At 46.8% G+C, this 15,094-nt stretch overlaps 1 protein-coding gene across 1 annotated transcript in view; it reads left to right on the plus strand.

The window, feature by feature from the left end:
* The first annotated feature begins 1,091 nt into the window (after positions 1–1,091).
* LOC124013140 (microtubule-actin cross-linking factor 1-like) overlaps positions 1,092–15,094 on the plus strand; it is a 308,472-nt gene continuing 294,469 nt past the window's right edge. The window contains 2 exon segments of the mRNA XM_046327332.1: positions 1,092–1,175; positions 1,177–1,336. Coding sequence (XP_046183288.1) covers positions 1,092–1,175; positions 1,177–1,336 — 244 coding nt within the window.

Here is a 15,094-nt window from a genome sequence, read left to right on the forward strand (position 1 = left end):
AGCCAAAACTCTTTAAAAAAAATACTCTTCCTTATTTAGATAAAAATGTAACACCGTGGTGATTTTGTGGTCAACTAGGACCCTCATGAGACGTAAAACTGCAAAGGTCTGATCTGAAAAATAGCTGAATAAAACCAGAATCAAATCGTGTCAGTCATTTAGCATGACTGGGTCAGCCTTTAGACAGCCTTTAGACAGTAAAACCCATTCAAAGTCCCCAGACACCACTGTGCTGAGGTCAGTGGTATTGATCCCCAATATGATGGACAGAGCCCGAGTCCATGCTCCCTTGGGTCCCATCCACATGCAGCTGATCACAGAAGAACTCAATGCTCCTCAGCTCCTCTCTCTGCATGACTCGAGTAGAGAATCCAGTATAGACCAGGACCCAGACTGTATTAATAGAATCTGGAGCGAGGGTATTCGATCAACCTGTCCCTTGGTCTTTCCACATCATTACTTCAGTGACTCAGCAGTTGAACCATCTTCATCATGACCCCAAGACGCACCTGTCAATCATCTATTATGAATGTAGAGTAATGGAAGTCATACTGCTCTTGTTTGTCGCCAAAGTTGCTTGAAAGATGCTCAATTGTCCTGATTTAGTCCTTTTCCTGTCCTTCTCCATTGACTATTGCTTGAAGTGTGGTGTGGTTTCACAACCGCTCCAGTGACACTGTGATGTCTAGCCATCCTCTTTGCCTTTATGTCAATCATCTCCATCTTGGAAGTTGAGTAATGGTTTTCTGCTGTCATATTACTTTGAACTCGTCCAACTCATTGAGCATCATTGAGACCTGGCAGTTCTGTTAACCGAATTCTTCCTCCATCCTATTGTCGTCACCATTAGTTTACCACATCGTGTTGTAATCAAGGTGACTTAAACTAATTACAAGAAGCCTTGCATTATTCGTGAGCTATGCCAGATTACACTGTGGATGATGAATTACACAGCATTGCCTATCTCTCATACCTCCTTTCTTTTCTCTGTCTCCCTTTTTTCTCCCCCCCTTTTGCCCTGCCCCTTATTTCTACCACCTCCCCCACACTCTTCCTCTTCTCCTCCTCTTTTCTTCCAGCCCTCCGGCGTGATGGAGTCCTCGGACGAGGAGACACTGAGCGAGCGCTCCTACGTTAGTGAGAGGAGCGAGCGGTCTTTGCGTAGCGAGCGCTCGGGGGGGCTCCCTGTCCCCCTGCCCGTCCGGACTCCAAGGCCCCTCTGGGGACACCCTACCCTGGAACCGACCGTCCAGACACGAGAGAGGAGAAAGGAGAAAGAGGAAAACCCACAACTCTGTGCTGGACCCGGCCGAGAGGGCGGTGGTGCGTGTTGCAGGTAAGACATTTGGGAAGTATGTACTTCTACAAAACTCACCTGTAGAGGGTATACCTGCAGAGATGGGAACTGATAATGGTCCCCCTTCATTCCTGGAAGACATTTACATTACATTTAAGTCATTTAGCAGACGCTCTTATCCAGAGCGACTTACAAATTGGTGCATTCACCTTATGACATCCAGTGGAACAACCACTTTACAATAGTGCATCTAAATATTTTAAGGGGGGGGGGGGTGAGAAGGATTACTTTATCCTATCCTAGGTATTCCTTAAAGAGGTGGGGTTTCAGGTGTCTCCGGAAGGTGGTGATTGACTCCGCTGTCCTGGCGTCGTGAGGGAGTTTGTTCCACCATTGGGGAGCCAGAGCAGCGAACAGTTTTGACTGAGCTGAGCGGGAACTGTACTTCCTCAGTGGTAGGGAGGCGAGCAGGCCAGAGGTGGATGAACGCAGTGCCCTTATTTGGGTGTAGGGCCTGATCAGAGCCTGGAGGTACTGAGGTGCCGTTCCCCTCACAGCTCCGTAGGCAAGCACCATGGTCTTGTAGAAGACAGAAGGCAAATGTGTGGCAATGTTTTCCTTACAACGTCAAGCATTTTATTACACATTGGAATATTGTTAAATCTAATGTAGAGCTATCTTTGTAATGATTGTGCTGTATGAGAAGGAGTGGCGAGGATGAGGCTACATCTCTCCACCCCTCTATACCCTTATGAATGTGGATGTGGGTTGGGAGTGCAAAAAAAACATATCATAGCAACACTCCAATTGGCAGCAACGAGGCATATATATTTTTAAACAGAGTGTACTGTACTTTTACTGAAGGGTTGTGATACTGTTACAAATACATCAGAGAAAATAATCTGTCAGGTTTATGGCTTGAAGATTTCAAAAAATGTTTCATCGGTGAACCTGCCATTGTTCCAGCTTGGGTTTTATAAGGGAGTAAAGTGTTTGTGACGGAAGGAGCGACTCAAGATATAGTGGAAAAGGAATGGTTATGTATCCCGCTTTTGTTTCCTCAGGCATGCAAGCTGCTCTTCGCCTGCTATTTCTGTTACTTTCATGACTCTTTATAAACACAATCAGCGTCCCACCGGGCACAGACTTAAATTCAACGTCTATTCCACGTTGTTTCAATGCCATTTCATTGAAATGACATGGAAACAACATTCATTCAACCAGTGTGTGCTCAGTGGGGTTGTTGTGCACTGAATAGAGATGTATACAAAGAGATGGATTGATGTGGTGTGTAACAGAAGCTCCTCATAACTGTTGTGAATCGTGCAGATATCGACTGAGCCATCGAAAATAATACATTTAAATTGGGACTGGTGAACTGCAATCCACTTAAACAAAACATTTTAAAGTGTTTCAAATCAAATGTATTTATATAGCCCTTCGTACATCAGCTGATCTCAAAGTGCTGTACAGAAACCCAGCCTAAAACCCCAAACAGCAAGCAATGCAGGTGTAGAAGCACGGTGGCTAGGAAAAACTCCCTAGAAAGGCCAAAACCTAGGAAAAAACCTAGAGAGGAACCAGGCTATGAGGGGTGGCCGGTCCTCTTCTGGCTGTGCCGGGTGGAGATTATAAACAGAACATGGCCAAGATGTTCATATGTTCATAAATGACCAGCATGGTCAAATAATAATAATCACAGGCAGAACAGTTGAAACTGGAGCAGCAGCACGGCCAGGTGGACTGGGGACAACAAGGAGTCATCATGCCAGGTAGTCCTGAGGCATGGTCCTAGGGCTCAGGTCCTCCGAGAAAGAAAGAAAGAAAGAAAGAAAGAAAGAAAGAAAGAGAGAGCATACTTAAATTCACAGGACACCGGATAAGACAGGAGAAGTACTCCAGATATAACAAACTGACCCTAGCCCCCGACACATAAACTACTGCAGCATAAATACTGGAGGCTGAGAGGGGTCAGGAGACACTGTGGCCCCATCCGATGATACCTCCGGACAGGGCCAAACAGGAAGGATATAACCCCACCCACTTTGCCATGTTAAGTTTTAAAAACCGGTTTAATACTTAAACAGTTTGCACTTATGTGAACTTATCAGAATTCAACTGTATATACTAACCAGTGTGGGGGAGAGAGGAGGCACTCCACCAATTCCTGGTCAGAGGTCAAGAGAAAGGAGGGAGAAAGGAGTGTGAGAGAAACTAAATTGTCATGCTAAAGCTACAAACAGGTCTTTTTTTTGGTTGCCTGTTTACTTGAAGCGGTTGTGACACGAGTCTTCTTTTTTAACCATTTTTTCTCTTTTGAACCCGTGTTTTTGAGGTTTTGACCGTACTGGTCATTTGACCGTCTCCTCTTTTGAAGAGCTGGAATTCACAGCTGTCCTGATGTGTTGTGGTGCCACACTTCCATGGTTTGGGCTGTGTATGTGTGTGTGCTTGCGTACGAGAGTGTGTGAGTGTGTGTGTGTGAGTGGGCAGGAGAAAGGCTGTGTCTGTCTTACTGATTTTTTTGTATCAGTGTTGACAGTGGAACACGCTATTGGCAACAAAAGGTGTTGTGTGGTGTCGTTTTTATTCAATATTTCATATTGGTTTTCATTTTGGATTAAATTGAGGATGAAGGATGAGGACGAAGTGAGAATCAATATAAACGAGTATAAAAGCAAGTGTGACTGTTTATATTAGCATGTCTGGTCATTTTATAATATAATATATTTAGATGAAATGTAATTAATTTGACCAAATTAAGCTGAGGAGCATCTGCATGTTACATGGAACAAAGGCTACATTTGTCTCATGAATTGGAACGTTCTTTTCAAAACAGTTCAAAAACAGTTAAAAAATGTCCTGCTATTGTGGATTATTTATCAAATTATTTTCAAGTAACTGTCTTGACATGAGGGATTTGGATATTTTCTGATTTGTATAGCCTATGTGTAAACGTGCATGTGTAATGAGTGTGTGCGAATGTCAGTTGGAGGCAGAGTGAATGCGTTGGGGGAAATGTATGTACATACAGTATGTACTCAGGCCCCAGACATAAGGTGCCTGCTTGGACCTGAGGTGTCTAGGCGACTGCCTGCCTGAGCTCTTGTTCAAACATTTTTCACCAGGCAGCGCAAAGGACAGCTCCTAGCCTGGCTCTTCCCCATTCCCCTGTTGCCAAGGCGACCTGCATGCACACTCTTCCGGTCTCCCGGTTTCCATGGCTATGAAGCGAGTAGGAAAGACACTGGAAAAGTGAGAAAAAGGGGCCAAAATAAATAGGGAAACAGAGAGAGCGAGCATTTGAATTTGAATTGAAGTTGGACACGGAAGAAGGTCGAGTGAGGGATATACCGAACCCAAAGATGAATCCACATTTAAAAGAAAAGAAAGAGAGAATGGACAGAGGAAGATGGAAGGAGGGCAGACAGGGAAAAGGGGACAAGACTCAAACGGGGAGGATGGGAGGAAGAGTAATGATGACATGTAAAAAGGAGAGAGAGTATATGTGGTGGGGAAACATAGAGAAAGAGAGGGAGGGTGGATCTGAGCCATTTGGAATGGGAAAAGGGAACTGGAATGCCTTGCTATAAGTTAATTATGTCGGCTAGTTAAAACACACGTCAACAGAGGCCCTATACACACAACCTCAGAACACTGAGAACAGTCACACTTGCTGATTCAATCTTATGCCATAGAAGGTGCTTTGCAACATTAGCGACAAATTAGCCACTTAGCGGGCTAAATCAGTGCGTAGAAAAATGCAATCGGCTAAAATGTTGAAACTGGGTTGCTGTAGAGGCAACATGTCTCATAGTGTGTGTTTGTGTGTGTGTGCATGTCTCGTACGCCTCATTCACTGTCTGCAGCTGGACTCAGCGTGCTAAAAACAAAGATGACTAGCGCATTTCATCATGTTTCATCAGTGCTTCTTTATCGTGCAGGGTCAGATAGAATGTTGTAGTTGGCACCAATGACCACTAGATGGGGTTATAACGGTCCATGTCTAAAGATCCTGGCAGACTTGCCTTTAGGCAAGGTTTCCCAAACTCGGTCCTGGGCCCCCCCATGGGATTCTTGCCCTAGCACTACACAGTTGATTCAAATAACCAAAGCTTGATGATGATTATCCTAAAAACATAGTTCCACCTCGACATTATGGGGTATTTTTGTATAGATCAGTGACACAAAATCTCAATTTAAAACATTTTAAATGCATGCAGTTACACAACAAAATGTGGAAAAAGTCAAGGGGTGTGAATACTTTCTGAAGGCACTATGTGATTGGTGGGATATCCTATGTCTCTACTATATCAGCTATTCTTATTATCTGATGATGGTATAGGTCTGGGGACGGAGGGAATCTTATTAGACAGTAATGTATGTCAAACCGTTTGGGGTGAACCCATGTTCATCTGGAAGGATTATGCTAGGTGTCTGTATGCTAAAGTACAGGAGCTATCAATGAATAGCCTACATACAAGAAGCGGAAACACTATACAACTGCAGCCTTAAAATGATAACAGTGGCCAAGCAGTCAGTGGATCTACCGATGTCCCGTAAACTGAATGTCACCCGAGTCACGTCACTCTCCTTGAGGTCATTCCCATCACTATTACCTCTTCCTCTACTCTTTACATATATATTACTGTATCATATGTCTGTTTTGGTGGTGATCCGTGTGTGTGTTTACAGTGTGTGTGTGTGTGTGTTTACAGTGTGTGTGTGTGTGTTTACAGTATGTGTGTGTGTTTACACTATGTGTGTGACTGTCTATGTGTGTGTTTACAGTGTGTGTGTGTGTGTGTGTTTACAGTATGTGTGTGTGTTTTTACAGTATGTGTATGTGTGTGTTTACAGTATGTGTGTGTGTGACTGTCTATGTGTGTGTGTGTTTACAATATGTGTGTGTGTGACTGTCTGTGTGTGTGTGTGTGGGTTTACAGAATGTGTGTGTGTGACTGTCTGTGTATGTGTGCACTGCTGCGGGAGCCAATGGACGGTCAACGACAACATCTGGCTGTCCTGCTTTGCATTCATTTGCCTCTAGACTCAGTCAGTGTGACTCAACTCAGTGTGTGGTGTCTGTGTGCTTGCCAGGTCTGACGGCTGAAGGTCTACACTGTGTGGGTTTGTATTCATACAAAGCCTTCATGACTGTGGATCATTGGATGTGTGAATGTGTTTGGAAAGAGAGAAGTGTGGGGGGTGACAGAGAGAAACTGACAAGACATATGTCTGAGTAAAAAGAATGAGAGAAAGAAAATATCTCCATGGAGTTGCTCTGAATAATTTCATGGGGAAGTTAGCATCACTTTATTTCTCTCCATTTCTCACTCCCTCTTTACATTTTGGGGACTAAAATAAGTCTTTCTTATCCCTATTTATTTAGTAATGTTCTGTTATTCCATAATATTCAGACTGAACAAATCCGTTGCGGATGGATTATAAAAGTTGATTTTCCACTAGTCATGTCTGCATTATCCACAGTACTGAGGAAATGCTGATGATGCATAACAGCTCCTGGCTACGGAGAGATGATGTCCGGTTGATGTCAGGTCAGGCTAGGAAGCACTATGACAGTACAGTATTGGTCAGGGTAAGGCTGGGCTTGGAGAAAGCTATGGCGGGTATCCCTCTACTGACGCATTAGTCTGGACTTCTGAGATCCTCGTACACACAGACGTCTCCTGCCTCGCCCATAGGCCTACTACACACAGACTCCCATCTTATGGACGGCGGACACAAACACACGTCGGTCTCACCTGTCCAGATCCCCTTACCTCTTGTCGATGGAAAAGGCTACTGTGAACATGTCATTCACTGATTATACTGGGCTATAGACGAGCCACTTATAGGATTAGGTCTATGGGATGTTATTGATCTTGATCACCTGAGAGTATATATGAGGACAATGGATCCAGCCCAATTGATGTCTATTGATGTTTTTGTGTGTTCATTGAATAATTGGCTTCACCTGCATGTCCTGGTGTGGCACCCTGACATAATGTGCGGTGGTAGCTGTGCAGACAGCCCCTTCATTGCATGCCCTTATTTTTCTGGAAAGGAGTGACCTAAATGACGATCTTGATTTTAGTCTCCATGCAAGAAGTGAGAGATTGAGGAAATACAGCACATTCTTTTAAACTGTTGTGATGGGTGTGGATTGTGATTGGAACAGTGGACCTTTTAAAGGGCTCAACTGGCATGGCATTACATTACATTGCCGTTAGATGGCGGGTTCAGCCCAAGACCAAAGCAACTATCCTCAAAAGCTGATTACTGGACACGCCATCTTTTTGAGTAAAAGGAAGTGCCGTTACACCGGTCCGGATACCACCGAGGGGCGCTCCAACACTACTTTACGCACATGTGTCCCACCGCAGCCATCTATTGACCTATAGCGATACATTTCCTCTGGTGTAGGTTTCTGGCATGGCCGGTAGAGAGGGATGGATGACAGCCACTCCAGGGAGAATATAGAAACCTGAGAGGGAGGAAGAGAGGCAGGCGAAGAGTCGCAGCACACAAACCGTGACTTTATAGAAGCGGCCATTGTGCTGGGAAGAAGCATTCAGAGACGCTAAAGCGGTTTCATTGAATAAAGACATCGACAAAAAAGGGGCTATACGAACCGGCGTCCAGATACTATTTCAGTCGAGCCTCTTCTGATTTCGGAAGGAGCCAGCCCACTACGATCCCGACTTGCCATTACGCAGACACGCTTCAGGGGCGCGCTCACGCACGCACATAAAAAAAATATTCGCCGGGTAGGAAGGTAGCTGAAGGGGTTGAGTTCAAAAGAAGACGGCGAACGACGCTATTGTGGTTTGGCGGACACATTGGACAATAATGGGTCGATAAATTAAATATCAGTAGGCTATGACGTTTACATAGACAGACATTTATTTTATATAGGATAAAACCAAGGTTGGAGCTTTCTGTAGCCTATTTTTTTTCTTCACATATTGCATGCAAACTAGGGATGACTGGACTTGTCAAGTGAGCCGCTTCACGTTTGTTTCAACCAAACAATTAATTGGCCTCGCGAATTGCTACATTTATAAGCAAACGCCGGAGAGGAGCAGCACATCCACCGTGGCTTTCAAAGCTAAACGGATTTGACAGCTGCGTTGGCGAGGAGAGGACTCGGATCCACCGTCCTGGATTACTGCGGTAGTGGGCCATTCGGCTGATGGCCACCGGTAACAGAGGCACCATGGCCGGCTTCATCCCGGGTTTGCTGCCGACCAACCATTCCCAGGAAAAGGAATTCGCCCAGGCGTACGAAGATGTTCTGGAGAGATACAAAGGTAAAGAACAAGAATACATGAGTTGGGCCCTGGCCTGAGTTGATCTACGTCTGGATTGTTTCATTGTTTACGTTTTTGATGAATAGGCTACACTCGCAGCGCAACTTTCTGTTTCTTTGAGTCAAACCAGCTGCGTGCGTTTCAAGTCTGATCTTGTTGTTATATTGTGGCACCCAGACGCAAAAGATAGCTGGCATGGGACTTCATAAACCTACTAACGTCAAGGAATGTACCCACATGACATGCACTATTGTGCATTGAGATTGTTCCCAAGACGTGAAAATAGTGCATAATAGTTAGTTCCACAGTTCCCCCTTGGTCGCACACATTTAAAACAAGGTTATTAGTTTTAATAACTAAAATGCTACATAGCCTGAAACCAACCCAGTTCTTGGACCTGCTCCACCATGTTTACCACCAGCATCGAGACTTGCTGTTTCATAATCCCTATGACAGGGCCGCTTTAAAAATGAATGCCTCTACTGAAATTGACCGTGATGGATGCAGGGAGGGGAGGAGGGGTTGATAGCAATTGACGTTGGCGACATCTGTGAGGCCTGGGCCCAGATGAAAGGCTGGTCCTTTTTTAAATGATTGATTATTGTAATGAAATGCGACTCTGTTGGGGGTCAGAGTAGTGTGTAGTGTGTGTGATAGGGAGAGCACAAGTAATTAGTAGTTTTATGTCAAGAATGCATGTAATATATCAGTGTGTCGTTCAGCCATTAGGTTTTGGCATTGCGTTAATAAATGAGTATTTGGTAACATTGTTATAATCAGTGGGGCTGGGCAACAACCATTACCGCGCCGGCATGAACACAGACAGACGGAAGGACATGTTAATGGAGAGTGGATGCGTTTCTGTGAGCAAGCTTAGAGACTGCAGAAATGAATTGCCCACAAGTATAACTCCATTTGCCGATAGCGAGTACAGAGTAGTTGCCAATGCCACACACGACATGTTGTTTCATGTTGATAAATGTAAGTTAATTATTTAACTGACACGGCAATATATATATTTTTGACACACATAGTCAACACCTCACAGCCAGTGCACTGAACTGTGGCTACAATTTTGAACTTGTTTTTAGCCTACATTGCAACCAAACTTGGAACAGTTGAGTCACACTGATAGTTAAACTTCCTTGTTATTACTTCCAATAAGGACACGGTTTCCCCTAAAAATAGTCATTGGTGTGGAGCAAGGGCCCTGAAGTAACCTGTAGTAGAATCCTCCTTGGGGACCAAGGCCCCCAGTCTACACAGAACCATTAGATGCTTGACTTTCTATACCAAAGGTAGCGTACACAATAGAACACACACTGTATGGGGGGGGGGGGGTCTGACCCTATGGCCCCTTTCACACCCGTGTGTGATGGGCTTTTCAACCGCATGTCACTTGTGGCAGTTGCATGAAGAAAGGAGTGGGAAATGTGAACTCAGTCGGGTGCTGAAGGCATCGCTTGACTGTAATTGGATGAGGCTATATGGTACCATTTTTAAATCATTCAGTGGTGTGTGTTTCACTGTGTGTCGTTCTTCAGGGAGTCGACGGGTTCTCAATAACAATTGACAGGATATCCAGTAAGTGGCTGGCTGAGCACAAGGAAAAAGCACAGGGATGTGAAATGTGAAAATGGATACCCACACGTGTGGCTTAAGCATGAGTGGACACTGGACAGGCATACACCACTGAGACCAGGTGGCCCAAGACTGACACCAGTTTCAGGGGCTAGCTAAAACTAACAGACAGGAACCCCCCCCCCTGTATTCCTAAGCCTAAATGGAAAATACCAGACTGTCTGTATGTGCAGTTCAACAAGACAGGTCCACAACCTCCCAGACCTGAGGGCTTTCCGTCCATCCATGCCTGTTGTTGCAGCCTATGAATTTGCTCGCTCGCCTGCCAACTCACGGCAGCTCGGTGCTGTGACTTTGCATTTAGTTACCACAGCTACTAGTAGCCTGGGAATGACCATGGACCACACGCTACGATATCACCATACCTAGGTGCCGATACGGTATGTATTGCGTTTAGATATTGCGATTTGATTTTCCAAACGTATTACCCCATCCACATCACTACTAGCTAGACTCTGTTGGCTGTTGTTACCCTTTAAGCAGACATGGAGTGAGGGATGGACAGTAAGGGATCCATCCCTGTAGCGTCTTCACCCCACAGTCCTCATATTGTTACACACACACACACACACACACACACACACACACACACACACACACACACACACACACACACACACACACACACACACACACACACACACACACACACACACACACACACACACACACACACACACACACACACACACACACACACACACACACACACACACAGTACATTTACACTTTTGGACTCTCACACTTCACAGAATGCGACAGTCGTGCACACTCACATGTGCTTCACACAGATTTGAACTTGCACAGTCCCACGCTCACACATACTGTGCACATTCTGACGGCGTCAGCGAGCGGGAACTGACAGAAGAGCATCAGGAAACGTTTTGTGTTTCCCCTCTGGAGCTGTGCTGAAGCTGGTGTCCCCAACTGAATTTTAACCTTTATGGCGTACAAGGAAGTGACCGGTCGTTCGAGCCCTGTTCTGTCCTGTCTCTCCGATCCGCCACACGCGGAGACATGTACAGTACCCCGTGTCTTTCCACTACTTCATTAAACTCGATCTACGCGGTGCTTTGAATATTATGGTGTCCTGTGAAAACGGATGCCGCCGTCAGTTCAGCTGGCTGGACTTGAATTAGGGTTGAATTGGGGGAAACAGATCTGTAACCGACTGGAGTGCGGAATGTTCCAAATGGTTCCGTCATGAAACTGTTACCTCCCCTGGTATTGGGACTGACTGAATATGGCCTGGAACGAGAACAAGAGGGGAGGGAGAGGTGGAACTGAGGTAGACGAATGAACGATTTGGATAGAGGGGTTGGATCGTTACAGCTGGATTCCTGCTGTATTCCCTCCCCCCCCCCCCCCATGTTGCCTGGTTTCCCTCCCCATGTTGCCTGGTTTCCCTCCCCATGTTGCCTGGTTTCCCTCCCCATGTTGCCTGGTTTCCCTCCCCATGTTGCCTGGTTTCCCTCCCCATGTTGCCTGGTTTCCCTCCCCATGTTGCCTGGTTTCCCTCCCCATGTTGCCTGGTTTCCCTCCCCATGTTGCCTGGTTTCCCTCCCCATGTTGCCTGGTTTCCCTCCCCATGTTGCCTGGTTTCCCTCCCCATGTTGCCTGGTTTCCCTCCCCATGTTGCCTGGTTTTCCTCCCCATGTTGCCTGGTTTCCCTCCCCATGTTGCCTGGGTTGTCCTCCCCATGTTGCCTGGGTTGTCCCCCCCATGTTGCCTGGGTTGTCCCCCCCATGTTGCCTGGGTTGTCCCCCCCATGTTGCCTGGGTTGTCCCCCCCATGTTGCCTGGGTTGTCCCCCCCATGTTGCCTGGGTTGTCCTCCCCATGTTGCCTGGGTTGTCCTCCCCATGTTGCCTGGGTTGTCCTCCCCATGTTGCCTGGGTTGTCCTCCCCATGTTGCCTGGGTTGTCCTCCCCATGTTGCCTGGTTCTGGTTTGCCTCGGCTCACATGGTAGAATGCGGCTTGCGAGGACACTGCCCCACAGCCATTTTCTTGCACTCGCCCTCCTCTCTTACACTAAGTCATCCTCACATACCAGTTATTTTGCCATCTGTCTCTCTTTCTCAGTGGAATGAACTCTCTGTTCTCAGCAGTCTCTCTCTAGACTCTTCCTCCTCAGGGCTCATTGCATAACTGATCTCCAGCTGATTTTTGGAAAGTGTGTGTGTGTGTGTTTGTGTGTGTGTGTGTAATGAACAGTGCTGACCCTCCCTCCTCTAACACAGCACAGGGCCCGCATTCATAACTGTAAGACTGTGTGTCTGTAAACTGGGCCTGATTGAAACGGAGATGGCTGACTGTGGCTTCCCCACAGCTGAGTCCAAATGTTGTCTGAATGTTAATGCAATGTTGGCTGGAGGCTGTGGTGTCTCCTGGAGTCATTATTGAAATGTCTCAGTCAGTTTTTTTTCTTTTCTTTATGTTGGCAATGCAATTTTTCAAGGTTGGCTGGAATGAACCCGCTGCTGTGTGTGGTATATTTTTAGGCAAGAGGGGGTCAACCATACACATCTAGGCACTTAATATGCTCCTGCACATGTATACTCCAATAGGGTGTGTGGGTCCACTCTCTGCGGGGCCCTTGGAGCGGTGCGTTGAGTAGAATGGATAATGAGGCTCCAGCAGGCCAGAGAAGCAGAGAGAGGGGCTCTAATGTGACCTCTGGACTGCTCCTGTCACACACACACACACTGCAGCAGCACTCCTCTATGCCAGCACATGTGTTTGTGATGTGAGTGGAGGGGGATGTGTATGTATCAAATGGAGGGGGTAGATTTGTCAAGATGAAGGGAGACTGGGCGGGAGAGAGTGGGAGGGAGGGAGAGACCTGTTAATGAATTAATCATGGAGTCCTATGCTAAAAGCACTATGTGGGGGACAGTGGCCTGGAGAGCATTGATTTCAGATGGATGCACAGGAGAGCCACTCTGCACGTCTGTCCCTAGCAACACACCACACAGTACTGGTGTTCCCCTCCCGACCCCAGAGCTCTACTTACATCATCAGTCTGGTTTGTCTGTTTGTGACAAGATGCAGCATTAGCGTAGGTGTTCAGGGGAATAAAGATGAGGTAAGCTATAGAGGAATGATAATATACTTTGCAGGTCTTAATACTGGGATTACCTTACGTTCACACTCCTATTTATTTTCACTGCAGATGTGCAGGGGCTGCAAAGCTGCTAAGAGAGAACTGCTCTCACAAAGGGCTCCCCGTTTCTCCCTATATTCCTCCCTTTCATTCCCTCTGTCTCTCTGTCTCTCTGTCTCTCTGTCTCTCTGTCTCTCTGTCTCTCTGTCTCTCTGTCTCTCTGTCTCTCTGTCTCTCTGTCTCTCTGTCTCTCTGTCTCTCTGTCTCTCTGTCTCTCTGTCTCTCTGTCTCTCTGTCTCTCTGTCTCTCTGTCTCTGTGACTTGGATAGGAGCCAGATGAGGTGCTGCAAAGCAGCTATGACGAGGCTACGTCTCTCACAAAAACCTCTCCAGTCTCTCCATTTCCATCATCTCTCTTCCTCTACCCCTCCCCCTCTTTCTGGTCGGGAGAAAGGTGGTTTGCGTGGCAACTCTACACCTCCTCCACACCCCTCCTGACATGCTATCCATCCGTCTCCATCCTGGAGGAGTCGAGTGCTAGCTATCCCTAGACTGTTGTCCAAGGAGAGGGGGTTTGGAGGAGGAGACCGTGGTTAAGAGGGAACGGTTGACTTCCTGCCGCCTGTCCCGTCACACCATCTAGACTTTGGATGCACACAGGACTAAGTGCATCCAGACTGTGCTTTCTCTGTGCCTGTTGAGTAGGCCTATCCCAGGATTTGTCATGATTTTAAAGCACCATTCTGACCTACTCTATTGAGGATGACACTGTAGCATACAGAGTCCATTGGTTACTGCGCGCAGCCTTGAGGATATGCCAATGTGCGTCAGTCGAGTGTTTCTGTACGGGCCCAAGGAGCGTCTCCGGGAGCCTGGGTACCCGTCTGTGCCATAACTCTACTCCTTGTCATGTTTGGAATGACCGGGATCTGGAATGGATTGTAGGTGAGGATTGACCGGATCTGTCTGTGAATATCTCTGTCCGGTATTGCTGTTTTACCATTCTATGTGACTAAGAGCTGTGACTAGAGGTGTTGGTCCCAGGAAGAATCTCACTCTCGACTCCTCCAGCTTGTGACTCTTCGCTGATCCAGCCATGACAGGACAGTAGGTAATCTAGCACGGCCACCGTGACGTCAAAGGTCACACTGTTGTTAGGTCCTATATGCGTACACGCACGCACACACTGCATGGGAACGAACACACACACACAGAAATAATCTATTGAGAGTATGAGGGGGAAATCGCAGCAAAAATTCATTTGAACGCTGGACCAATAGGAGATGATGTATCCAGTATTGGGCTCAACCCTGCCCTGTGTGTGTGTGTGTGTGTGTGTGTGTGTGTGTGTGTGTGTGTGTACATTTCAGACTGATAGTTCTTGCCGTTCCGCGATGGGGCCTGTTAGTCTTTTCGCAGTGTTTGCAGTCTGAGCCTGTATGTGTGTGTGGATGTTTCTACTCTGTGTGTGTGTGTGTGTGTGTGTGTGTCTGTCTGTCTGAACGCTTTCGGTGTGGGGAAGATTTACCATTCAAATCAGTCCCAATGGTTAATATGCGGTGATCCCGAAGGGGCGTCCCACAGACAGACCTCCTGCAGAGTCAGCCCTAATCTCATTCATCCTCTTTACCACACAGCAGTATCTCCCTATGAAAAGTCAGCCAGGATACCCCCCCCCACCACCCCCACGGACCGGGGCGCAGTGGATCGGCCCACTACTTCTTAGAATTCCTCTGCTCGA

The sequence above is a fragment of the Oncorhynchus gorbuscha genome, linkage group LG24 (genome assembly GCF_021184085.1).
Source record: "Oncorhynchus gorbuscha isolate QuinsamMale2020 ecotype Even-year linkage group LG24, OgorEven_v1.0, whole genome shotgun sequence".
Taxonomy (NCBI): domain Eukaryota; kingdom Metazoa; phylum Chordata; class Actinopteri; order Salmoniformes; family Salmonidae; genus Oncorhynchus; species Oncorhynchus gorbuscha.